Raw genomic sequence first — 27,633 nt, forward strand, 5'->3', positions numbered from 1 at the left:
CGCAAAACGAACACGTTAAGTGACCGTGAAGAAGCATGCTTTTCATGTGCTTCACTATATGGCACGCAACGCACAATTAGGAGCTGCAATACTTATACTTTCCATAGTGTTGTGTTCTGCTTTTACAGGGAACGCATGTTAGAGAACCAGTAAGTGTCCAAATAAAAAAATTCCAACAGGAGTTTTATAAAGCACTAAAAGAAGTTGAAAAGTATGATCGCTCATCAAAACTTACTGTTGAAGAAGCCATCCTTGTTTATCCAGAGATCGTTAGTGATGTGGCCAGAATAGTTACTGCAATGCCACCCACCCAAGTCGGTGTCGAAAGATTATTTTCAGCCCTAAAAATAATAAAGTCTGACTTAAGAGCCTCTATGAAAGAGGATCTGGCAGAGGCAATTCTCTTCCTTAGAACTCTACATTGAATTGATTTGCATTTGCTAAGCCTATAACTACATTTCAAGATTAATATAAACCATTTCTAGGTTTTACAGATTTTGTTTTTGGTTCATTATAGATAAGCTTTGTTTTTGTTCTAAAACAACCAAATAATGTGGTTTGTATTTTTGAACTGGTAAAGATCCTGTTTCTGATGTTTATGCCTGCTGCTACTATCCAGCCACTTGATTGATTACTATTTTTTTTTTTATAAAACGTTGTTTTCATTGTGTTTGTCTTTTGCTTAAACTGTGCAATACAGTAGACTGTTGGCTTCCCAGCCAGTAGTCCTGTGGTAGGTTGCGTTTCTTTCCCTCAAGGAATGTATGAAATACATTTGCATATTAATACAGAGGAGTCGGGGAGTCGGAGTCGGAAGTACATAAAACTGAGGAGTCGGAACATTTATCTACCGACTCCACAGCCCTGGTTGAGTGGCCCTGACCTAAACAAAAGAGCCGTTGCTTTCACAGCAGATGTGCAACACATTTTTTATTGCTTTCTCGTCAGAGAAGACCACAGAGACTTTCTACGTTTTCTCTGGTGAAAAGACAATGACATAGACAAAGAAATTGTCGAGTACAGAATGAAAGTGCACGTATTTGGCAATAGTCCCTCTCCTGCTGTCGCTATATACTGCATGCAAAAGGCTGCCCAGAAAAATGCAGAGTGCTATGGACAAGAAGCCAAACACTTTATATTGAGACATTTCTATGTAGATAATGGACTCGCTTCTGCTAGCACACCTGAGATGCAATTTCCATCCTCAGTAAAGCAAAGCAAATGCCGGCAAAATCCAACCTACGTCTTCATTAAATCGCTTCCAACAGCCAAAAAGTAATGGAAGCCTTCCCTGTAGCAGACAGATGCTATGTGCCCGTGTCTCCATCAGCTTGCAGGAAAGAACTGTGCTTCTTCTCAGAAGCATCCACCATAGCTATAGGTGCAGTAGCTTACTTGAAAGTGATGAAGAAAATGTGTGTCATGTTGGATTTGTTATGGGAAAGTCCAAATTAAGCCCTAAACCAGCCCACACAATTCCTCGTTTAGAGTTGTGTGCTGCTGTACTTGCAGTCGAAATGTCTGAGATAATCACTGATGATCTAGACACTGACTTTGATGCTGTGAAGTTCTTCACTGACTGTCCTAGGGTACATTTGCAACACCACTAGGAGGTTCTATCTGTATGTCTCCAACAGAGTGAATAGAATCAGGCAATCTACACACCCAGATCAGTGGTTCTATGGATCTACATAGCCACTAGACCTACTCAAGCAGCATGCCTTCAGATCTCTATATGGTTTTCAGGCCCATCCTTTCTGTACCAACCACACTGTGAGCAGATAGACACTGCTAGTGTTTATCCACTCATAGAGCCCGAAGCTGACCCTGAAAACGGATTGGAAATTAACAGTTTTAGTACCAAAGCTTCTGAAGCCACACTTCACTCACATTGCTTTGATAGATTTTCTTGCTGAAAGATATTAGTTAAGACCCTAGCCAGACTCATCCATGTCGCTAAAACCTCCCGGAGAGAAACCAATAGCGATCTGGTCAGAAGGTGTGAAGGTTTCCATGAACAGGTCAATCTAGTAGAACTTGCTCAGGCAAAGTCTGTTATAATTTCTTCTGTTCAAAACAAACATTTCCAGAAGGAAATTGACTGCATCAAAAAAAAAAAAAAACATTCCCAAAACAAAGCCGTCTTAGGAGGCTTAGCCCCTTTTTAGACAAGAATGGGTTGTTGAGAGTAGGTGGATGTTTGTCTCTTGCTGAACTTTCAGAGGAAGTGAAACAGCCTGTCATTATACCTTATGATCACCACATTGCGACACTGCTTGTTGGGTACTATCATGAACAAGTAGTTCACCAAGGGCGACACATCACAGAAGGTGCAATTAGATCCACAGGCTTCTGGATTATTGGTGGCAAACGCTTGGTATCAGCTGTTGTACACAAATGTGTCCTCTGTCACAAACTGCGAGGAAGATTACAAAGTCAAAAGATGGCAGAGCTACCAGAGGATGGAGTAGTTGCTCAACCACCTTTCACCAATGTGGGTTTAGATGTTTTTGGTCCGTGGTCTGTTTTAACCTGTTGTGCTAGAGGAGGCAGCGAAGACAGTAAATCATGGGCAGGCCTTTTCACTTGTTTGTCCACCTGTACACATAGAGCTCCTTGAAGCCATGTCAACATCAAGCTTTTTTTTAATGCCCTAAGGAGATTCTTTTCAATTTGTGTCCCAGCAAAACTGCTCCGTTCTGACAGAGGAACAAAGTTTGTGGGAGCCTGCAAAGAGCTTAACATTTGTGACAGTGAATCGCAATTTCAAGACATTCTCCAAGAATGTACATGGGTCTTTTAATCCTCCACCCTCCTCACACATGGGTGGTGTCTGGGAGAGACTTATAGGTATTGCCAGGCGATTCTTGGATGCTATGTTACTACAAGCCAAACCTGCCCACTTGACCCATGAGACTTTAAGCACCTTTATGGCAGTTGCAGCTATTATTAATGCCAAGCCTATAGTTCCTGTGTCCATTGACCCAGATACACCTATGGTCCTTACCCCAGCAATGTTGTTGACTCAAAAGGTGAACTCTTTGCTCCATCTGGAACGAACCAAAGTACAACACAAGTTCATGCAAAACAATGGAAGCAGGTACAATGCATGGCAGACACTTTTTGAAAAAGATGGAAGAAAGAGTATCTGTCAAATCTGCAACTCTGTAGGAATTGGACTTGGAATTGCCCAAATGTAACTGTGGGTGATGATGTTCTGTTGAAAGACAGCCAAGAGGGCAGGAGCGAGTGGCCCGTAGGACTTATTGTCAATGCTCTACCAACCAGGGATGGAAAAGTTAGAAAGGTGGAGGTCAAGATTGTAAAAAATTAGACCGCCAGAATTTATCTCAGACCTATAACTGACATTATAGTTTTTATTTCAGACTAGCAAGGATTGCATTTTCCTGTTTGTTTTTTCTGCATAGCAGTAGTTATTTAGGTAGTGACATAATAAATTATGCCAGACAGGGAGTTTTCTGCCCATATTGTTCATAGTAAATGTGTGCAATGTGCTGTTACAGATTATACTGCAATGTTAGTTTGACGTTGCTGCCATCTAGTGGTTAGTTATTATTTTGCCAGCGCTTGACAGGAAGTTGTATTTTCCTCAGAGTGAAAGGCAGTAACCTTTAACCTGGAACTGTATTTCCTCCATTTCATGACTGCTTCTGGATCTAGCAGACCTCCTGCAGAAGAGCTCTCAATCTATTCTTGGACTAATGATGGAATTGTCTGTGTGTACTCTTACTGATGGAGTGAGGCTGCTGTATGTTTAATGTACTGACACATATGTTTTGTTTATGCTTATGTTGTAGTTTTACAAAGTTATTCAGAAAAAAAAGAATACTTACAGATCTGATGTCTTACGTTTCTTGACTTCTGAATTATTGTTAAGCTGTCTGACTAGTGTTATACAACAGTTCAATAACGCAAAGCAGAACAGAGAGCATATATGCAGTACCTGATAAGTCTCCTGATGAAGCCATCATATGGCGAAACATGTAGAGAGCTGAAATTTACTGTGTTTTTATGCTAACAAAATAAAATGTTTTCTATAAACTTTTGATATTTTATATCTGTGTTGTGTTTTGGCACCTTTTTAAAATCCCATTTTTCTTTTTTCTTTTTATATTTTTGTCACACCTGATATCCAGATGGAAGGGTGCAGCAGTTCCATTTTAATTTCTTAATTTCAAATTTACATAGCGCAGCGTGATACGGTTTTGTGTTTTTAATTTAACGTTTTGTCTTATAGTATGTATGTTTATTTTGTTCTTGCAGAGGATGAAGTTTCCATCGTAGTTTCACAAAGATCTAAAGCTGCAGCTGTTGATCATACTGAACAGGAAGGCACTTTTGAAACCAAACAGAGTAGGCAAGTAGTTTCTTTCACATCTTATACTTTGCAGATAAACTATTTGAATGCCACATTTATGGCAAACTGGCAAGCTGTCTGTATAATAACTTTCTGCTTATCCTCTTCTGAGATCGTGGCTTATGCTGTGATCATTTCTTTAAAAGTGTCCTCATTTAAAGCCCCCCCCCCCTCCTTTGACTTGCATAAAGTGGAGAAGCATAGATTATCTGTTGGATTTCAGATTATTTTGATGTCCCTGTTGGGGAGATTTATCTTTACTCTTTCTGACACCTATCACCTGGACATTGGATGCTCTCTGCTGTCTAGTACCTGGCACTGGAGGTACACTGGTATTGCCTGTTAGGCAGCGTTATCCCCTGCCTTTCATGCATACTACAGTTCTGACCCAACATTATGAGGGAAGGAGGCATCGGCGTGAGAGCATGTGTTCATGCAAGTAACAACGGAACACCAATTAGGGCAGGGGGGTATTTTTTACACTCATTGTTGCCAGTGAGTGCATGCCTCTACCTGCCTGTACCAAGCTATGGTGCAGGGGGCAAGAGGCCTGCATCAGTACTTTTTATATCTGAAAGCTCATCCAAGTACCTGATTGATCTGTCAGATTAGGTTAAATACAAATGTGATGCTTCCTTGTCAGGGGATGGGTGATTGCCTACATCAGCTCAACAGCTGTAGATGTGGAGAAATAATCCTTTGGCTCTAGTGCTGGTCTGCAGGCCATATTTCAAAAGGTCTCGTCTCTACACTTATGCCACAGGAGAAAAAGAGCTTCCTCAGTCTAGCTCTTTTGCCTTCAGGAAACCTTAAAATCATGGTGTTTGTCCTTCAAGAAGCATTAAACCAGACAAAAGTTGTTTTTTGATCAAAGATTTATTGACAAGCTTTTTGCAGCATGAATGTCTGTCTTAATGTTTGCTTATTTTTGGTTTCGAAACACCACAGAGGCCTGGGTGGGGGAGATCATCTTGACTAGGTAAAAGGTAGACCTCACCACAATAGGTTTTTAGGATGAAATCTCCCTTTCTGCCCACACAAGTCTTTCTCATTTTTAAAAGTGAAAACAATGTAGATACCCTGCGCTGCCAATACTAATAATAGCTGCTAACACGGCTGGTTTGAAAAAAAGCAAAAAATACAAATGGAAATAAATGTGTAGCGCTAGATCTACCAAGTGAATGTGAATGGTATCAGAACATCAAGTGACTTCTTTTATGTGTAATATTCCCACCACCATAAAGAGTGCAGGATTACCGGACCGAGTGGACTTAGGGGACATATGTCACCAAATGGCTTTGTGTAGACTACCAACATCAACGTTCAATGGACGGATCGAGAAATGACAGGTCTTCAGAGCCTCCGCATGCGGACGTGAACAGCGGCACTGCAGGGGACCACAGGACACCCCTTGAGAAACCAGCCCGGTGACTCCATCTCCAATTTTAAGTCTGGTTAGACTCCATCCATTTGTCCAGCAGAGGCTCTGAAGACCTGTCATTTCTCGATCCGTCCATTGATCGTTGATGTTGGTAGTCTATACAAAGCCTTTTTGACTTATGGTGACATACCGTATTTTCTGGCGTATAAGACGACTGGGCGTATAAGACGACCCCCTAATTTTCCAGGAAAAATTTTGGTTTTGGGATATACTCACTGTATAAGACTACCCCCTTCGTACTGTCTTTTTCTGGAAGCTGAGGGGTAGCCAGAACCGCTGACAAACAGGCTTTTTCAAATCTCACTATGCATTACATTCCTCACTGTGCCATTACATTACATGCCCCGACTGTGCCTTCACTTGCCCCTCACTGTGCCTTCACTTGTCCCTCTCTGTGCCATCACTTGCCCCCTCTCTGTGCCATCACTTGCCCCCTCTCTGTGCCATCACTTGCCCCCTCTCTGTGCCTGAGCTTGCCTCCACTGTGCCTGAACTTTCCCCCCAGTGCCATCACTCACTTTTTTTTTCAGGCGGTGCGGTGACAGTCTCCGTGCTGCGCGCATCAATGATTTAAAAGACGCGCCTTCTCTTCAGACTGTCCTGTGTTAGGCGGAACACAAATCTTCCCAGCAGCGCCTCTGTTCTGGGTTCCGCCTATCAGGGACGTCTTCTCATCTCGTCCGAGGATGAGAAGGCATCTGTGATAGGAGGAACACAGAACAGAGGCGCTGCTGGGAAGATTTGTGTTCCACCTATCACAGAACACGCTGAGAAGAAGTGTCTTTTAAATCATTGACGCTCGCAGCACGGAGACTGTCACCGCACCGCCTATTCAGGAAAAAAGTGAGTGATGGCAGAGACCGTACCCGGCGTATAAGACGACCCCTGACTTTGGATGCATTTTTTTGCATCCAGAAAGTCGTCTTATACGCCGGAAAATACGGTATGTCCCCTATGTCCACTCGGTCCGGTAAGCCTGCACTCTTTTCAGTGGTGGGAATATTACACATGGAAGAAGTCAATTACTTGATGTTCTGATACCATTCACATTCACTTGGTAGATCTCAAACATTTATGGACTTTATTTATTATTTTGTCAGATGACACAGAATTGATATTCATTTAAAATTTACAATATTGTGTTTATCGTTCACGGTATATGCATTTATATGTATCACTCTTCTCATTGCTTTTCATTATGATCATCATTGTCTAGCGCTACACATTTATTTCCCTTTCTCATTTTTAGGCCTTACTAGATCTATTTTTTTTTTTTTTTGAGTTGTGGTTCCTGTACCACCTCTGAAAGATTTCCAAGATATTTATTTAGAATATATTGGTTTCACAAACTTTCTAATCGTTTGTCATGTTCTTGACCATGTACATTTCATAACAATGATGATGCAGTTAAGGTTTTATGATATTTTTGGATCCTACCTATTACTAGGTGTATGCAGGCACTAAAAAAGGCCATGCACAGAATATAAAGAGAATAATGGCTTTTCTGGGGTAAAACTTAAAGCTTGTGTGTTAGAAAATATTGAATCCGATTGAGATAGAAGTGCAGTAAAAATCACACTATTTAATATAATGGTAAAAAAGGTATAAACAGAGCAAACCTAGTCAAAACAGCCAGAGTTTGGTAACCGGAACGGATAGTCAGACAACCCACGACATCAGGGAGCTAGGGAGTGATGAGCGTACTTCAGAACAAGCCAGGAAATACCGAAACCAGAGATCCGCAAACAGGATCAGCAACCAGAAGCGACGCAAAGACAAGCACGTCTTTAAACAGGAACACAGCAGAGAGTTTCTTGATATTTTGGCCAAGGCGACGTCGCAGAGGATCTCAACTGAGCAGCTTAAGTTTGCAGCAGGACTGACGAGCAGGATATCATCACCAGGTGAGTCACTGTGGAAAAAGCTGGCAATTAACCGACAGCTGAGAGGCCTGCTCTGAGAAGGAAGGGCTGAGCCCAGCCCTGACATCTTCGTTACTTGGACTGGAAACTCTGGTCTGCTATTGAACCTAGGTGAGTAACATTTTAAAGCAAAATCATGATCAAAGACAAGTGAAGGCAGACCTGATCCTGATCAAGGGTAAGCTAAATCATCAACAGACATCACATCAGGAATCAAGAACAAGGACATGGAAACTGGAGCCTGAAAACAGAGTGACCAAATTGAGGTATTTTGGTCATCAATTACAAATGGTTTCAAAAGGTTTCCCAGAGATAAAATCACATGAAGTACGAGGGTGGTTCCCAAATACACTTCCCAAAGTAAAGAGCAAGATATCTCCTGTTAAAGTGTAAGTAAACCCCCCTATTGTTTTCAGCCAAGGAAGCTGCCATCTTTCCCTCTGTTTAATCTACAACTGCCATGATGCTGACACCAGCGATTGGATGGTTTGACAGTTTGGCACAACCAATGGGAGTATTACATTTTTGGCACGTCCCGTAAATGATGGGTTTACTTCCGCTTTAACTGACATAAAAGGGCACAATATTTATTTGTGTAGGTGAACAGGAAGAAACAGCAGGCATTGGAACCACCTGAGGTAAAAGGTTGCCTCAATTTCCAGGCCTTGTATGACCACCAGGTTTTCCATGTTAATAGCAACATTTAACCTCGCTGACTAGTGGAGGACTAAGCACTTGAATACCAGAGCATACTCATGTTTCTACTCCACCCATGACACAATGTCCCGTATAGATTGTATCCTTCTGTTGCAGATACTAGTGCCTTATCTCCTAGATGCAGCCTTTTGCGCTAGACTTCTTTTGGACCACAGTCCGTACTGGATGACACTAGCTGTCCCTATAAATAAACAACCTAGGACATGGAGGCTAAACCCTTTTTGGCTCTCGTTGCTGGATGATGGTCAGATTGACGATGAATGGAAAAGATACTTCCAAGATAACGCTCATTCTGCCTCATTTGCAAACATATGGGACTCATTCAAACTACACGCGAGGGCCACCCTAGTATCTCAAATTAACAAACTAAAAGCAAGCACAGCTGAGAGGGCAGACAAAGTACTGGAGGAACTCTCCCTTGCAGAACATTAAAATGCTATCTAGGGTAGTTAACCAACTACAATATGAGTTGTCTAGAAGAAAACTTCTCTTCTCCTAGACAAAAACACCTTGAACGTGGAGAAAGAGCGGGAAAGCTTTTGGCATACATGGCCCATAGTGAGGACAAACCTCCATCCAGTGGTCATCTCCCTACGAAACCTGTCAGGTTAGATGATGACCAAACCTGCAGCAGTAACGGCAATGTTCCACAGGTTTTTTAGCTCCCTCTACACCACCACCACATCCAATGACTCAACACCCGTTTATCGCTTCTTAGGTAATCTCACCTTCCCCTAACTGACCTCAGCTCAAGCTGAAATACTTGAGGCGCCGTTGACAACCAAAGAGATGACAGCAGCAATCGCCAGCTTTGCTAGATCTAAGTCACCAGGATCTCATGCGTTACCAATCAAACTCTATTCACAATATAGTGAGACTCTACTACCCCAGCTGCTCACCCTTTACACCCACTTATTTGAGACTTTCACCCTATTAACATCCATGAGGGAAGTGGTTATAGTTCTCATTCCCAAACCGGGCAAGGATCTGGCTCCTAAGTCGTATAGACCCATCTCCCTGCTCCAGGTAGATATCAAAATATTGGCAAAAATCTTAGCCTTGCTCCTAAATCAAGTTATCCTAACTCTAGTGCACGAGGATCAGGCCAGCTTCATGCCAGGCAGGAACACCTTGTTTTATCTGAGGAAATTATTTATGAATATTCAAGCCCATCATGACAACATAGGCGAGAGAGTAGTAGTTGAATTGAACGCCTTGGCTGTATCCACTGATAGTGTGGAACTACTTGTGGAAATGCCTTTCACATTATGGCTTTGGCCCTAAATTCCTCTGATGGATCTGCTTGCTGTACCAGGCTCCGGTGGCCAGAGTAACGGCCAATGGATGGCAGTCAGATGCTTTTGAATTATCCAGAGGCACCAGACAGGGATATTCTCTCTCCCCCCCCCTTACTGTATGCCTTGGCCACAGAATCCCTAGCAATTTTCATCAGACACAACCCCTTAATACAGGGCTTGCATATAGACGACCTAGAAGAAAAAAATTGCATGTATACAGACGACACACTATTATATCTAGGGGACTCAAGCCCCTCCCTGGCTGAAGCTTTGTGTACAATTGAACACTTCAAGATCAATTGGTAGAAGTCACAAATTCCCCCACTCGATTTTGCTCCTCCAATTGCATTACAGTCCCAACTACCCCTACAGTGAGTTAATAGTATCAAATACTTGGGAGTGAACGTCACTGGGTCCCCGCCCGATTATGTCTCTCTCTCTCTCTCTCAACGTGAAATTGCTGTTTGCCCTGATTAAATCCAAAACACGGGTATTAACACGCCTCCCCCTTGGAGTGCAAGGTCGTATCAACCTCATTAACATTATACTCCTTCCTAAAATTCTATATATTCTCTGGCACACCCCTGTGTATTTACTGTTGAAGTACTTTAAAACCATAGACACAATTCTCAAACCCTTTGGGGAAGAATAGGCACACACTGGCATGGCGACTACTCAAAAATCCTACTGATCTGGCCGGCCCGACCCTGCCGGAATTCAACCTATTCTACTTGGCATCCCAATTATCTCAACTGTTTCATATAGACAAGACTGACAGGGAGAGATTTACATTACATTATGTCCTGTCTGGGCCCAACTGACAACAGACCCCATCTGCGCCATAGCAGTGGTCATTGAGGGTACCATAAATGAAGAGGAGCACTGCTCCCTCCCAACTCATTACAGGAAAACATGGATACTAGCCTCTTGTCAGACTAGATATACCCAAGCACAATGACTATTCTCCCATCTTGCATAATAAAACACTCCAAGAATGCTAAACTATACCAGACTCAGAAGCCTGGTGCAGAAGTGGAATTTTTTACCTCTCCCATTTGCTCACTGATGGTACACTGAAAAACATTTGATACATTAAAACTAGAATTTACCCTCCCGAATTGCATGTTTTTCCAATTTCTTCAAATTCAATATGCTACCCATTCCCATTTCCCAGAATCTCTACCTAACCCCCACCCGCAACCCTATAATTGTCATCAACGGCCATGTTGCTATATTCTACCAATCCCAGATGGTGGGATTGGAATATTGGCGGACCTACTAGCCTTGGGATATTTCTGCTATATTAATAGGTCCTGTAAGTTTGTGTAACATGTTGTAAAACATTGATATTAATTTCTGAGTAAAGACCCTCAGAAATTAATATCAATGTTTTACAACATGTTACACACCCCCTCTTCAACTAAAATCACCTACAATGTAAAAACTCGATGGGAGGTGAGAATGGCCAGATTGAATAATGGACACCCCTCCACATGCCTGCTATGTAAATGAGAAACGGGCACATTCTATCACCTCCTGTGGACATGCTCATATTGTTAGGACCTGGGCTTGAACCTGGGACCTCTGATGTGTCTGGTGACTCTGCTTGCTGAGCCACCTGGAATGCTGGACAGCTCCTTGGATAGTTCCTTGAATGTTCTTGTCTTGAATCTTGTTTTCCTTGAACCCTTTGCTCCTCCCATGAACTTCCTGATTTAAGCCATGTCCCTGCACTTCCTGGTTGTCAGAATATTGTGCCTTCACCAACCAATCTCTTGCTCATGTCTCTCTTGCTGCCCACCATATCTTTGCTACCATTCGCTACCGACATTTGTCTCGTCCCCCGACTGCGCTTCTGCTGAATTCCAACCTGCAACTATTTGTTACCGACTTTTGGCTCGTTCCCCGACTATGCTTCTGCTTGATCCCTACCTGTTATATCTGCTTCCGGACCCCGGCTTGCTCACCTCCTGGTGGGGCTATCCTGAGGACCGCGACCTGGCACTAACACGCAGAAAAGCCCATCTTCACCATCAGGAGTTCTGGTGAATACCGGTTAGTGCTTGGACCCCACACCTCAGGTGAACCCGTGTCATCAGCCAGGGTGACCTGTGTGAATATCTGTTCTGCTGCTATAGCTACTGGCCTCTGAGCCTGACTCCAGACCGTGACAGAATATTCTGGCCAAAAAACATGGAGGCCGTTGTAGCAGCTGCTGTAGCTCCTCTACTTGTCCTGAAAGTCCTTGACGGAACTGACTCTTTACCATACACAAAAAATAATTTTATTGAGAAAAGACATAACATCAGATCATACAGACAATGAAAGTACATGAACATATGTTTATGCAAACTTACAGGACCTATTAATATAGCAGAAATATCCCAAGGCTAGTAGATCCGCCAATATTCCAATCCCACCATCTGGGATTGGTAGAATATAGCAACATGGCCATTGATAACACAACACAAATTACTTTTTAAGGAAAGAAAGAGTAAGAGAGTAAAGAAAGAGAGAGAAAAAAAGAAAACAATTAAAAAAAGGAGGGAGGAGGGGGAAGGGTAAGGTTAAAGGAGTCATCAGTGCCAGCAGTCATCCACCGAAGTAGTCATATAGGTTGGACCCCACAACGCTCACTCGATACATCTAGGCCAGCAGTAACTACAGTCTAGGAATTATGACCCTGAAAGCGTTGAGTTGTTTTAAAGTGAGTCCAGCATGCCCATGTGTTTCGTAAATTTCGCAATGCGCTCTTGGGAGAAGTGAACTAGCTCTTCCATTTTTTTGATTTTAAAGATCTTACCGAACTATAACCCAATCGTCGGGGGGTGTGTGGAGCGCCAATGTACGGGGATAAAAAGTCTCGCCACATTCACCATATGCATGGCCAGGGATTTAAAATATTCAGGTCTGGTTAAATGCGTATGATGCAAGAGGTATTGTGCCGGGGAGTAATCTAGGGTATAAGTAGTAACATGCACAATAATCTCGTGCACCTTTTTCCAAAATGGCTGAAGGGAATCACAATCCCACCATATGTGGAGCATAGTGCCCTTCCCCCTCCCGCACCTCCAGCATGTTTCTGGGATAGCTGGGGAAAATTTGTGTAGGAGAGCCGGGGTCCTATACCAGCGTGTTTCGATTTTGTAGCAGTTTTCCTGTATCGCTTTGGAGGAGGTGCAGAAGGCTATGGGCTGCATGCAATCGGGTAAGGCACCGCGATTGGATGGTTTGCCCTCGGAACTGTACTCTGAGCACCAAGAGCTATTGGCCCCTAGATTGACTTCACTCTTTGCACAGTTCTTCACTCATGGAGCCCTCCCGAGCTCCATGTCCGAAGCGGTGGTGGTTTTGGTGCCCAAGCCGGGTAAAGACCCAGAGGAATGTGGATCTTATAGACCCATTTCTCTGATAAACGCGAACGCTAAACTCTTGACGAAGATTTTAGCCCTGCGGCTGGTCACGGTACTGGAGGATTTGGTCCACCTGGACCAGACGGGATTCATGCCAGGGAAGGGCACGGATATAAATATCAGACGACTGCTCCTCAACCTGGACACTGCTCATGACAACAGTGGCGAGCGGGTCATAGCCTCCCTTGATGCCGAGAAGGCTTTTGACTCGGTGGAGTGGGACTATCTCTGGGAGGTATTGAGGCGTTTCGGGTTCGGGCCTAAGTTCTTAAAGTGGTTGACTATGCTGTACGCATCCCCTAGGGCTAGAATACGCACAAATGGCGCTTTGTCGGAACTCTTTCCCCTCCAGAGGGGCACCAGGCAGGGCTGTCCGCTGTCGCCCAGTTTATTTGCTCTAACATTGGAGCCCCTGGCGTTCCTGATTAGGGAATCGGAAGGGGTTCATGGGCTTAAGATTGGCCCCCTGGAGGAGAGGATCTCGCTATACGCAGATGATGCTCTGCTTTATCTGCAGGATGCGCACGCCTCCTTGTGGGAAGCCTTGCGGATCTTCGATCTTTTTGGGCGCTTCGCCGGAGTTAGGATTAATTGGGTATGTCAGTCCTGCTGTGGGTGGAGGAGTTCAAGTACCTGGGGATAATGGTGTCACGCAACCTCCAGGACTTCCACCGTCTCAATTTAATGCCAGTGGTTAGACGACTTAAAGAGCATTGCTCTAGATGGAGGGATCTGCCCCTTAACTTATTAGGACAAATAAACATACTGAAAATGCTTTATCTACCAAGATTTAACTATTTATTTAGGCAGTGCCCGGTTAGGCTACCACTTGCCTTCTTCAGGGAGATCGATGCCTGCATAGGCTCCTTTCTGTGGAGGGGCTCATCCCCTAGGCTGGCCCGGTCCACCTTGCAGCTGCCGGTCCGCTGTGGGGGTCTTGCACTTCCCAATCTTCTGGTGTACTATCAGGCAGCGGTCCTGGTGACTGTGAGGTGGTGGTTCGAACAATCCAGGTCAAACACGGCTACATGCATGGAGGCAGCGATACTGGGATCGCTTCAGGAGCTGGGGATTTTGGTCTACAGGGGGGCTGGTGCGTATCCCTCCCTGCCGGCGCCCACTAAGACCACCCTGCAAGTGTGGTCCTCGGCCCGGCGGCGATTGGTGCGTCCCCTTCGCTATTCACCCTTCTGCCCGCTCTGGGGGAATCCCTGTCTTCCTCACTTTAGAACTATCTCCGACCCGCAGCTGTGGGCGGGTTGCGGGATCAAAACTCTACAAGATGTTATACACTCGGGGTCACTGATGTCCTTCCATGAGCTAACTGTCCAGTATGGACTTCCAGGGCAAATGCTATTTAGATATTATCAGATGAGGCACGTGGCTAGGGCCCAGTTCCCACAGGTGATCACTCTTAAGGCTGACCCCGTTGAGGAGCTACTAGCTCAGGAATCGCTTAAGAAGACGCTGTCCACGCTCTATTTAGCCCTGTTGGAGGTAGACTCTCCCAAGATGGGTGCCCTCTGGGACAAGTGGCAAGCGGATATCCCTGGTCTTGATAAAGAGGATTGGGAGGAATGCTTTGAGGACGGGGGTAGGATACTGATCTCGTCAAGGGATAGGCTGATACATACCAAATTTATGCATCGTGTCTACTACACGCCTCAGACTGCATCGGATATACCCTGATAGGTTCCCGGGTTGTCCCCGCTGTCGGTCCCCAGAGGGAACGTTTATCCATATGTTCTGGTCCTGCCCATTACTAGTGACGTTCTGGAGGAAGGTGTTTGAATGTGTCAATATCCGGCTATCACTGTCCATACCGGTGTCACCTGAGCTGGCCTTACTGGGGATTCATGACGATGATCAGCGCCCTCGCTACACTAAGATACTTGTCTCCCTGCTTATGTTCTATGCTAAAAAGGAGATCCTCCTGAAGTGGACCTCTCCCCGGCCTCCCACTGTAGAGGCCTGGGACTCCTCTGTGAATGCATTGTTGCCAATGTATAAGCTGACTTATATCAATAGGGGATGTCCCCAAAAATTCGACAGAGTGTGGCTCCCATGGACACAACAGTTCTAAATGTATATTTTACCTGCTATGTGTGCTTTGTCGGTTGTTGAGGTGCGTGTATGATGGGAGGGTGGGTTGCAGATACGGCCTGTTACTGAATTATGGTGAACGTTGAATCCCTGCTTGTTTTAATGCGGATACATGCACTACCCTGTCTGAGCTATGTAAACATGTTTCTTGTATTTTTTTGATGTCTTCTCAATATAGACCAACCTATTTGTTAAAAAAAAACTATAACCACAGTTACACCGTTTACTAAATGTTATTTGGCATTAGTTATGTCTTGGACTCTGTACACTGCTGTGGGCCGATCCCTTGTGCAGGGAAGGTCCTATCTTCAGTTTCATTGTATTGCATTGCTGTATTGTTGCATTGCTTGTACTGTGCCTCTTTCTTTATCGTACATCACGGGACACAGAGAAGCATAGTAATTACTATGTGGGTTATAGAGAGTACCTTCAGGTGTGGACACTGGCACGCCCTTAAGGCAAGAAGTTCCCTCCCATATATAACCCCTCCCATACCGGGAGTACCTCAGTTTTTTGCCAGTGTCTAAGGTGTTGGTCACGAGTGAACATGTGCTCCAAGGAGCTCCACTGGAGGGATCCATATTGGATGTAAAAAGCCTCCATGAAATCCGGATCCGTCCAAAGTGCTTCTGAGCCAAAGTGGACGGTACCCGGGCCCTGGTTAAGAAGAACGGGGTTTGGCCTGTAATGCTTCTCTTTGAGAGCTGGATCCTGGTTATTCAGTACTTTGGTCAATTTCTTAATACCAAAAGTTTACTGACAGGGTGCGATATAGGTCCAGGGGTGTGGTGTTCCTGTCCATGGACCCCGGTCCCTGAAGGTCTGTAGACGCTGCTCTCCGTGATGGGTGAAGATTGGACTGTCTGTTTTTGCAGAGTCCTGCAGCGTTGGATCAGGTAAGTGAAGGTGCTTCGGGACTTGGTCCTAGGAGTAACCTTCCTTTATTTGAGCCATTATGTTTGCCTAAAGCTATCTGTCTGTGCGTCTCCTATATGGTCCTGTGTGTTGTGGGGAGGAGGGGTATCTCTAGTCAGGTAGTTAGCCCCTCCTGTGCAGGTTAAAGCAGAAAAAAGTTGTCAAATGTTTGGCTTCACTTGGCTTACCTGGTCCTCACATGGAGCTGTGGTGTTCCATCCTCATGCATGAGCGCGTAGCGTCATGCGCGCGCGACATTGATGTGTCTTATGCGCACGCGCGCGCACAAATGAATTTTTTGTACGCTGCTTCAGTGCGCACGAATGTGCGCGGCGTGCTCCGTGAGATGCGTGTGACGACATGTGCGCGCGTGCGGCTACGTGTGCGCGCGTAGCCTCGTGGTGCACGCCTAACAGCGGCGCGCGCGTGCGCATGCGCGCAGGGGGTCTATCTCAGCTGTTCTCTATGAGACATGAGATTACAGGACAGAGCAGGTCAGGTGATTACACCTAGTCCTTATATGCTCCAGTCCACCTAACTGGTTCTGGCTGACGGTGGACACAGAGATCTTGTGCACATACTTTCAGTATTTAGTACTGGTGGTGGACAGTGACATCTGCTTAAGGCGCATAGTGGGCTCTGCACCTTGCCAACCATCAAATAGCAGCGTCAGTGCTGGTCTATAGGTTCGCAAGTAGTTGCAACTATTGTGAGTACCTCAGCTTTATCATGGCTAAAGGCTCAGGGACTAGAAGCAAAAAAGCAAAGGGATCGCCATCTGGCTCAGAGGATCTCGGGCATGCTCCTGCGGCTGCTTCCTCTCCTGAAAAATTGAAGGAGGCCCAGGGTGAACCATCAGGGCTGTCAGATGCCTGTTCTGCCCTTGTCCCACCTGCTCCAGTTTTTGTGACACAGGAGGCTCTGGCCTCAGCTATGGGGGGTCTGGAGCAGAGATTAGCGACCTTGATTGCATCCTCTCTCTCAAGAGAAAAACGCACAAGGTCCCCCTCTCCCTCTGAGGAGTCCCTCGATTTGGGGCATGCATCCTCAGAAGAGGTTGATTTACCCTCTGGAGATCTGGCAGAAGGTCAGCTGGAAGTAGTGGACTCTGAGGATTCCACTTTGGGAGAACCCTTTTCGGCGTCGCAATCCGAAAAATTGTTGGTCCAGTCCCTCACTGAGATGGTCCGTTCGGCCTTCAAGTTGCCACTTTCAGAGCCAGCTTCAAGTGCAGTCTCGTCTTTAGGCTCCTTAAAAGCTCCTCAAGCTAATTATTCCTTCCCGGTTCACCCCCTGCTGGAAGGGCTTATCTACAAGGATTGGGAACATCCAGATAGATATTTTCTTCCTCCTAAGAAGTTTTCGGTTTTATACCCCATGGAGGAACAATTCACTAAAAAATGGGGCATCCCCAAGGTTGACGCAGCTGTGTCCTGCGTAAACAAATCTTTGACCTGTCCAGTAGACAACGTTCTGGTATTCAAAGATCCGACAAACAAGAGATTAGAGACTTTATTAAAAACCTCTTTTGCTTCGGCGAGAGGAATAACCCAGCCTGCAATTGCGGCTATTGGGATTTGCCAGGCCTTGAAAGACCAGTTTAAATGGGTCTTAAAGGAATTGCCGGCACAACAGGCCCAGAATTTGGCTGAGTTTCCCAGAGCATTATGTTTTGCCATAGATGCTATTAAGGACTCCATTCAGCAGTCCTCACGTCTCACTCTCTCGCTAGTTCATATGCGCAGGTTACTCTGGCTGAAGAACTGGTCTGCTGAAGCCCCGTGTAAAAAATTACTGGCTGGGTTTCCCTTTCATGGAGAGCGTTTGTTTGGGGAAGATCTGGATGCTTATATTCAGAAAATTTCCAGTGGCAAAAGTACACTGTTGCCAGTAAAGAAAAGGTTTAGGGGTTCCCCCTCCTTTAAGAGATCCTCCTCTCCTATCCCTAGTACTTCCGGTACCAGGCAGTTCCGACGGCCTCCTGGACGATTCAATGCAGGTGGGAAGCCACAGGGCCAGCCTCAGGCTTCCAAAAAGCCTTGGAACCGTAAACCACAGGCCAAGCCAGCAACTAAGTCAGCATTATGAAGGTTCTCCCCCACTCAGCCGGGTGGGGGGAAGGCTTCAGCTGTTTGCGGAGGCTTGGCTAGACAGGATCCAAGACAGGTGGGTCCTCTCTACGGTCTCCGGGGGCTACAAGCTGGAGTTGAGCGAATTTCCTCCACCGCGCTTCTTAACCTCGAACGTCCCAAAGGACCTCGGCAAAAGAAGGTCCTTAGCAGTGGCCTTAGATCATCTGTTATCCCAAGGGGTAATCAGAGAACTGCCAGTGGAAGAACAAGGTTTGGGATTTTATTCCAATCTCTTCACCGTCCCCAAACCAAACGGGGATGTAAGACCCATCCTGGACCTCAAGGCCTTAAACAAGTTCCTAAAGGTCCAATCATTCCGGATGGAATCGATCAGGTCAGTGGTGGCCTCCCTGCAAGGAGGGGAACTACTAGCGTCCATCGATATAAAGGACGCATACTTGCATGTTCCTATCTTTCTCGACCATCAGAAGCTGCTTCGCTTCGCGGTAAATCAGCGCCACTTCCAGTTCGTGGCCTTACCTTTTGGTCTGGCCACCGCTCCTCGTGTTTTCACGAAAGTATTGGCTCCACTGTTAGCCTATCTAAGGTCTCAAGGCATATCCATAGTAGCCTATCTAGACGACCTATTGGTAGTAGACCGGTCAGTGGCCGATCTAAACTCAGCGGTACACAGAACCGTAAAATTTCTGGAATCCATGGGTTGGGTTCTCAACCTGGACAAGTCAGCCTTAATGCCTGTGCAAAGGCTCGAATATTTGGGGTCTACTCATAGACACAAAGCTAAAAAGGGTCTTCCTGCCCCAAAGGAAGTTCGAGGCTTTAAGAGAACTAGTTCAACTAGTCAAAGCAAAGCATCAGCCTCCCATTCGCCTCTATATGAGGATACTAGGAAAGATGATAGCCTCGTTCGAGGCCGTTCCATTTGCGCAGTTCCACTCAAGGGAGCTTCAACACGCCATTCTGTCCGCTTGGAACAAAAAGGTTCAAGCCTTGGATCTCCCTATGTCTCTCTCCCGGTCAGTCCGGCAGAGCCTTTGTTGGTGGCTGGTTCCCCGGAACCTGCTAAAGGGGAAGTCCTTTGTTCCCGTGACATGGCAGGTTGTGACCACGGACGCCAGTCTGCTAGGCTGGGGTGCAGTCCTGGGAGGTTTGTCTCTCCAGGGGAAATGGTCAGCCTCCGAGAGGTCTCTACCCATAAATCTGCTGGAAATTCGAGCAGTCTATCTAGCCCTGTCAGCTTGGTCAGACAGGTTGAAGGGTCTTCCGGTCAGGGTTCAATCAGACAATGTCACTGCCGTGGCATACATAAATCACCAGGGGGGCACAAGAAGTCGTGCAGCCCAAAGAGAGGTGAATTGAATCCTGACCTGGGCAGAGAAATATGTCCCATGCATATCTGCAGTGTTCATTCCGGGAATAGACAATTGGCTAGCAGACTATCTAAGCCGCCAACAGGTGCTTCCAGGGGAATGGACTCTTCACCCCGACATCTTCCAGAGCATTTGTCAGAGGTGGGGAACACCAGATGTCGATCTCTTTGCATCGAGGCTCAATGCAAGGGTGGGCAACTTTCTATCCCGGACAAGGGATCCACTTGCTTACGGCACGGATGCACTGGTGTTCCCATGGGACCAGTTCTCCCTAATGTATGCGTTTCCTCCGCTGCAATTATTACCCCGTCTTCTTCGCAGGGTAAAGTCGGAAGGAAGACCAGTGATTCTGGTGGCTCCAGCGTGGCCCAGAAGGGCCTGGTTCGCGGACATTGTAAGGATGTCCGTGGGGCAACCGTGGTCCCTTCCGCTTCGGCCGGACCTATTGTCCCAGGGGCCAATATTCCATCCTTCCTTACCGTCTCTCAATTTGACGGTTTGGCTATTGAGTCCCATATCTTAAAGAAAAGGGGTCTCTCTAATGCGGTGGCATCTACTTTGATTAATGCCAGAAAACCGGCATCCAGACTTATCTATTACCGAGTTTGGAAATCTTATGTGGCCTGGTGCGAGACCAGGAGTTGGCATCCCCGGAGGTATCTCATTGGCAGAATTCTGGAGTTTCTGCAGTTAGGGGCAGACATGAAGTTGGCCCTAAGCACCATTAAGGGCCAGATCTCGGCCTTATCGATTTTTTTCCAAAGGCCACTAGCTACACATTCCCTGATCAAAACCTTTTTGCAAGGTGTGATCCGGCTTAGTCCACCAGTCAAGATTCCCTTGTGTCCATGGGATCTGAATCTGGTCCTTTCTGTCTTACAGAAACAACCATTTGAGCCCTTGGCTCATATTCCTTTGGTCCTTCTGACCAGGAAGGTGATATTTTTGGTAGCCATAACCTCCGCCAGGAGGGTTTTGGAGTTGGCGGCCTTGTCTTGTAAGGAACCGTACCTTATATTCCATAAGGATAGAGTGGTCCTACGGCCCCACCCGGCTTTCCTACCTAAAGTTGTTTCAAAACTTCATATGAATCAGGATCTTGTTCTCCCGTCTTTTTTCTCAGAACCTAGTTCTGCAAGGGAGAAGTCTTTACATACGCTAGACGTATTAAGAGCAGTTAAGATCTATCTTAAGGCTACTGCTCAGGTCCGGAAAACTGATACATTGTTTATCCTGCCAGAAGGTCCCAGATGTGGGCAGGCAGCGTCGAAGTTCACTATCTCCAAATGGTTTCGGCAGGTCATTACTCAAGCCTATGGCTTGAGGGGAAAGGTTCCCCCGTTTAAGGTTAAAGCACATTCCACTAGAGCGGTGGGTACTTCCTGGGCAGTGCATCATCAAGCCTCCATGGCTCAAGTCTGCAAGGCCGCGACATGGTCGTCTGTCCATACTTTCACTAAGTTTTATCAATTGGACATAAGAAAGAATGAGGAGAGCGCCTTTGGGCGCAGTGTGCTGCAGGCTGCAGTTTGATTCCTCATGTCTGATGCCGCCCGGCTTATTTCTTGGGGTCTCCCTCCCCTCATAGCATTGCTTTAGGACGTCCCACATAGTAATTACTATGCTTCTCTGTGTCCCGTGATGTACGATAAAGAAAATAGGATTTTTATAACAGCTTACCTGTAAAATCCTTTTCTTGAAGTACATCACGGGACACAGAGCACCCACCCCTCTTTTTGGGGTATTTGGGACACTTATTGCTTGCTACAAAACTGAGGTACTCCCGGTATGGGAGGTGTTATATAGGGGAGGGAACTTCTTGCCTTAAGGGCGTGCCAGTGTCCACACCTGAAGGTACTCTCTATAACCCACATAGTAATTACTATGCTTCTCTGTGTCCCGTGATGTACTTCAAGAAAAGGATTTTACAGGTAAGCTGTTATAAAAATCCTATTTTGTGTCTTCAATAAAAAACGTTTAAAACCGAAAAAAAAAAAAAAAACTATCCCCTATTTTGTAAACGCTATAAATTTTGCGCAAACCAACCGATAAACGCTTATTGCGATTTTTTTTTTTACCAAAAATAGGTAGAAGAATACGTATAGGCCTAAACTGAGGGAAATTTTTTTTTTATATATATATATTTTTGGGGAATATTTATTATAGCAAAAAGTAAAAAAATATTGCATTTTTTTTCAAAATTGTTGCTCTATTTTTGTTTATAGCGCAAAAAATAAAAACCGCAGAGGTGATCAAATACCACCAAAAGAAAGCTCTATTTGTGGGAAAAAAAAGGACGCCAATTTTGTTTGGAAGCCACATCGCACGACCACGCAATTGTCTGTTAAAGCGACGCAGTGCCGAATTGTAAAAACCCCTTGGGTCATTTAGTAGCATATTGGTCCGGTCCTTAAGTGGTTAATGGTAACTTTCAGTCTTATATACAGTACAAGGCATGGAAGGAACAATCAACTCCCCACCCACACATCACACCTTGGGGGGCTTCAATCACATTCTTTGAGCTAATTACTAATTGTAACAGAATGCATTATCCAGACAGCCTGGCTCCGCATATAGCTTGACAAGTCACATCTATTATCCATAGAATTCACAGTGTTGGCATCACACAATTAGTCTGACCTTTAGGCCTCGTACACACGGACAAACTGTTTGCTGAAAAAGTTCTGCCGGACCGTTTTCAGCGGACATGTCCGCCCGGAGATTTCTGTCTGATGGTTGTACACACCATCAGACAGAAATCCGCGCGTACACGATACACGGTGACGTGGCCTCGACGATTACGTGATGACGTGCGCGGCCCTGGAAGGTCAATGCTTCCAAGCATGTGTCGAATCACTTCGACGCATGCGAGGGATGGCGGCCGAGCGGACATGTACAGTGAGTCTGTACAGCCGACCGAACATGTCCGACAGACAGGCTTCCAGCGGACATGTTTCTTAGCATGCTAAGAATTTTTTGTCCGCTGGAAAACGGTCGGCTGGACAAATGTCCGCTGGAAAACTGTCCGGTCGGCCGTACACACGACCGAACATGTCTGCTGAAACTGGAGGACCAGTTTCAGCAGACATGTTCGGTCGTGTACGGGGCCTTAGAGTCACAACACATCTATCATCAATAGCACACAAAGCAGCATCACACAATGAGAGGTCTTTCTGAAGCAGACTCAATTATTATGTCACTAGCCAGGGCTAATCATAGAAATGAGTCATAGAATATTCTTAGGCATTAAGGAATATACTGTAGATCACTGTCCACGCCAAAACAATCCAACATGTGTCCCCCATCTCCTGGCTCAATCTGTGCCCAAAAGTCACTCCTGTTACATGGCTCCCTCCTTGTGGAACACTCCGGCAGACCCGGCTTGATCCTTTTCGGGTCAACTTGGGCATGTCCGGGGAACTAGGAGGCCGGGATTACGTGCGTTTGCCGGGATAAACCATCAGCATTGCCATTTGGCTTACCAGGTCGGTAGCTGATGGTGAAGGTGAATAATGGAATTCAGTTCTGGAACAGTCACTTGCTTTGCTCTCTCAATGGCTCCCAAAACCTGTTGCTGATGCTCTTGGGACAGATAAGGCACCACCTGGATGCAAATCCCATTTAATCTTTTGACAATTTCAGCCTGTTTGTGCATTTCAATGTTCAAGCCACGGGACATCTCATAATACATGACGTAGTGTCGTTGCATCTCTGATTTCTCACTGGCCAACTTGTCACATTCCCATTTTAGACTGTGATATTGTGCCGGAGCTACAGTACATGTCGGGGAAGGTAGTCTTACCCGGGTCTCAGCAGCAAGCGAGTTGGTTCCAGCAACGCGGGTTGGGGCACAGGTAGTCACTGTGTGGGCTTCAGCGGGACACATCGGGGCGTACGCAGAAACAAGGGGGGCAAAATCATTCCCTAGTAGTACATCTGCTGCCAAATCCTTCATCACATTCACATGTCCCGAACCAACCCCCCAATCCAGGTGAACCCGGGCAACGGGTAGCCGTAAGACGGTGCCTCCCGCTACTCTTACGGCTACGGTGTCTCCAGTGTGCTGGCTCTCTGGGATGAGTTTCTTCTGTAGCAGGGTCATGGTAGCACCAGTATCACGTAGCCCATTGGCTACCTTTTCATTGACCCGGACAGTCTGCCTGTGTTGCTGCCTGTTGTCCTGGTTAGCTGCTTGTATCGGATCTGCCTTGTGCAGAACGCCCCAATGTTCTTCCTCCTCAACGCAGTGGGCCGCAGGCATGGATGTGTGGGGGTTCCCCCTTTCTGACTGTCTCCAGGACTGTGACTGCCTGGGTGGATTCAATGCACAGTCTAGCTTTCTGTGTCCTAGCTGTTTACACCCAAAACACCTGATGGGCTGTGAGTAGTCCTGGGAGTTGAACCTAGGCTTCTGAGGATAAGTGTCCGCTGGAGGTGGTGTTGTAGGACGGTCCGACTGGGGTTTGTAGGCAATAGCCGGCGGGGGTGCCGCTGATCGATAATCCACCCGAGCTGTGGTCTTGACCACAGAGTTGTCCAGTTTGCGGACGTCTGTGTATTCGTCCGCCAGGCGAGCTGCTTCAGACAAGGAGAAAGGGTTTCTGTCCCGGACCCATTCTCTGACTTCCCGGGACAGTTTGTCAAAGAAGTGCTCCAGCAGGAACACCTGCAGCACCTCTTCCCCGGTTTCTGCTTGGCATCCATCGACCCAGTGGAATGCTGTGCGGTGTAGGCGTCATGCCCACTCAGTATATGAGTCTCCAGTCTGCTTGCTCATCTCTCGGAACCGCCTCCGGTATGCCTCTGGTGTGACGGCATACCTGGCCAAAAGTGCTTCTTTTACCAGTCCATAGTTCATAATATCCTTGTCTGGGATGGCCCTGAACGCTTCACTGGCCTGGCCGGACAATTTCCCAGACAAAATGGTAACCCATTCCTCTGTGGGCACCTGGTGTAGGGCACATTGCCGTTCAAAATCAGCAAGGTACCCATCAATCTCCCCTTCAGTTTCAATGAAGTTCTTAAAAGCAGCAAAATGTATCTTTCTCCTTTCAGTTGGTGCTGCTGTGACTTCTGCTGCTGCAGAACGTCTTTGCCGTAGCCAATTTGTATCCACAGCAGCTATAACTCGGTCTACGATCTCCGGTGGAGGGTTAGGACCATAGTGTGCCAGTCTTAGTTTGACAGCCCGATCAAAGCTTGCCTCCTCCGGGGTCCTGTCTGTTACGCTGGGCCTTTCCGTTAAGTTGGGTCTTTCCGCTCCATCCATTTGGACAAGTTCTGTGATTACGTCCATCTTCTGGTTGATGGCTGGTCTGCCACGGTTCTCCAGTAGTCCTTGTAGCTGTCCTTTAAGCAATGGAATTATCCCGCTGCTAGCCACCAATTGTAATGGTCACCACCGTTTACGACCTTCCATCCCATCCAAGACAGCTTATCGACACTCCAACCAACAGGATCCGATCCATCCCATTTCCCCAGAATCAAGACGAGACACGCAGCTGTACTTGTTCCAAAAATGAAGACACTTTAATGGTACACTTAGCTTGCTTATATGCAGTACACAGGTTACATAAATCACAGGAACTATCAAACTGTCCCCACACATCACACCTTGGGGGGCTTCAATTACATTCTTTGAGCTAATTACTAAACATTCTAGACATGTCGGCGCCGGCCTATAATTATCATGATCTAATCACTGCACATTCCTTTATTAACAGAACTCAAACAAAACACCATCACACAATGATCTCTTCAATCCACATTGTTAGACAGACGTTCTGTCTCCGACAGACAGGTTGACAAGTTCCATTCCACACACAAAACCGTATTTCGCATACATAATTAGAGGTCTGGGAGCAGACCTGGATTAACACCTTTACACAATGGTTAATGGAATATTTTAGTAGTCTATGCAATTAACACCTTTCAAAAGAATGTGTCCCCACATTGAATAAGCCAACAACTTGTGATATCTCAAGACATCCTGCAAACATGAATTATTATTAACCACTTCCATACCAGGCACTTACGCACCTTCCCGCCCAAGCCAATTTTCAGCTTTCAGCACTGTCGCACTTTGAATGGCAATTGCGTGGTCATGCTACACTGTACCCAAACAAAATAGGCATCCTTTTTTCCCCACAAATAGAGCTTTCTTTTGGTGGTATTTGATTACCTCTGGAATTTTTTTTGCGCAACAACTAAAAAAAGACTGAAAATTTTGAAAAAAAAATATGTTTTTATTTTTTTCTGTTAATTTTTTTGTAAATAAGTAAGTTTTCTCTTTCAATTACGGGCACTGATATGGCGGCACTGATGAGATGGCACTGATGGACATCAATGAGGTAGTACTGACGGGCACAGATGAGGTGGCACTGATTGGCGGCGCTGGTATGCGGCACTGATGGGCACACATAGGCGGCACTGATGGGCACACATAGGCGGCACTGATGGACACTCATGGGTGGCACTGATGGGCACTCATGGCGGCACTGGGCACTCATAGGCGGCACAAATGGGCGGCACTTATGGGTGGCACTGATGGATACTTATGGGTGGCACAGATGGGCACTGATAGGTGGGCACTGGGCATGGATGGACACTGTGGGGCGGCACTGATTTACCCATGTTGCCAGTCAGTGCCCATTTGTGGGCACTGATTGGCATCTTTTTTTATTGCTTTTTTTTTTTTTTCAGACTTTTTTTTTTTTTTGCCCTTCCCTGTTGGTCCAGGGTGGGCTTCCCTGGTGGTCCTGTGTGGCAATCTGAGGGGGGGTTGCACTGATAAACAATCAGCGCCAACTTCCCCTGCCAGGAGAGCCGCTGATCGGCTCTCCTCTACTCGCATCTGTCAGACGCGAGTGAGGAAGAGCCATCAACGGCTCTTCCTGTTTACATCGTGATCAGCCGTGGTTGGACACGGCTGATCACGTGGTAAAGAGCCTCCGTGAGAGACTCTTTACCGAGATCGGTGTTGCGGGGTGTCAGACTGACACCCTGCAACAACGATCGCCGCGATGCACGCCCCGGGGGCGCGCATTGGCTCAGAATCCTGAGGACGTTCTATATGCCGTCCAGTCAGGATTCTACAACCAATTTGCCGACGTCAATATGTCATTGGCGGGCGGCAAGTGGTTTATGTCCCATCTCATGTAATACATGAATTATGATTCACTTGCCATCCCATCTCCTGGCTCAATCTGTGCCCAAAAGTCACTCCTGTTACAAGAATGATCTGCACTAATCTAACAAGCTTCTCGGGTTCTCTACAATGTTTTTCCTTTTGCCCTTTGCTACTCTCCAATACTAGAAGCCAAGCTGTCAGATTGTGTTGCCCATGCTTCTCTTAACCACTTCCGGACCGCCTCCTGCACATATACGTCGGCAGAATGGCACGGCTGGGCACAAGCACGTATATATAGGTCCTGTACTTGTACCCAGCCGTGGGTCCGAAGCTCCGGGACCGCGGGTCCCGCGGACCCGATCGCCGCTCGAGTGCGGCGATCGGTCCCCGGAGCTGAAGAACGGGGAGAGCCGTGTGTAAACACGGCTTCCCCGTGCTTCACTGTGGCGGCGTATCGATCGCATCATCCCCTTTATAGGGGAGACACGATCGATGACGTCACACCTAAAGCCACACCCCCCTACAGTTGTAAACACTCACAAAGTGAACCCTAACTCCTACAGCGCCCCCTGTGGTTAACTCCCAAACTGCAACTGTCATTTTCACAATAAAGAATGCAATTTAAATGCATTTTTTGCTGTGAAAATTACAATGGTCCCAAAAATGTGTCAAAATTGTCCGAAGTGTCCGCCATAATGTCGCAGTCACGAAGCTGATCGCCGCCATTAGTAGTAAAAAAAAAAAAAAAATGCAATAGAACTATCCCCCATTTTGTAAACGCTATAAATTTTGCGCAAACCAACCGATAAACCATTATTGCGATTTTTTTACCAAAAATAGGTAGAAGAATACGT

At 46.2% G+C, this 27,633-nt stretch overlaps 1 protein-coding gene across 7 annotated transcripts in view; it reads left to right on the plus strand.

The window, feature by feature from the left end:
- The window catches only part of CENPT (centromere protein T), an 803,389-nt gene that overhangs the window by 250,960 nt on the left and 524,796 nt on the right, over positions 1-27,633 (plus strand). For all 7 annotated transcript variants that reach the window (XM_040328753.1, XM_040328757.1, XM_040328752.1 and 4 more), the window contains one exon: positions 4,285-4,378. In XM_040328753.1, coding sequence (XP_040184687.1) covers positions 4,285-4,378 — 94 coding nt within the window. The remainder of the gene's footprint in view (positions 1-4,284; positions 4,379-27,633) is intronic.

The sequence above is a fragment of the Rana temporaria genome, chromosome 11 (genome assembly GCF_905171775.1).
Source record: "Rana temporaria chromosome 11, aRanTem1.1, whole genome shotgun sequence".
Taxonomy (NCBI): Eukaryota; Metazoa; Chordata; class Amphibia; order Anura; family Ranidae; genus Rana; species Rana temporaria.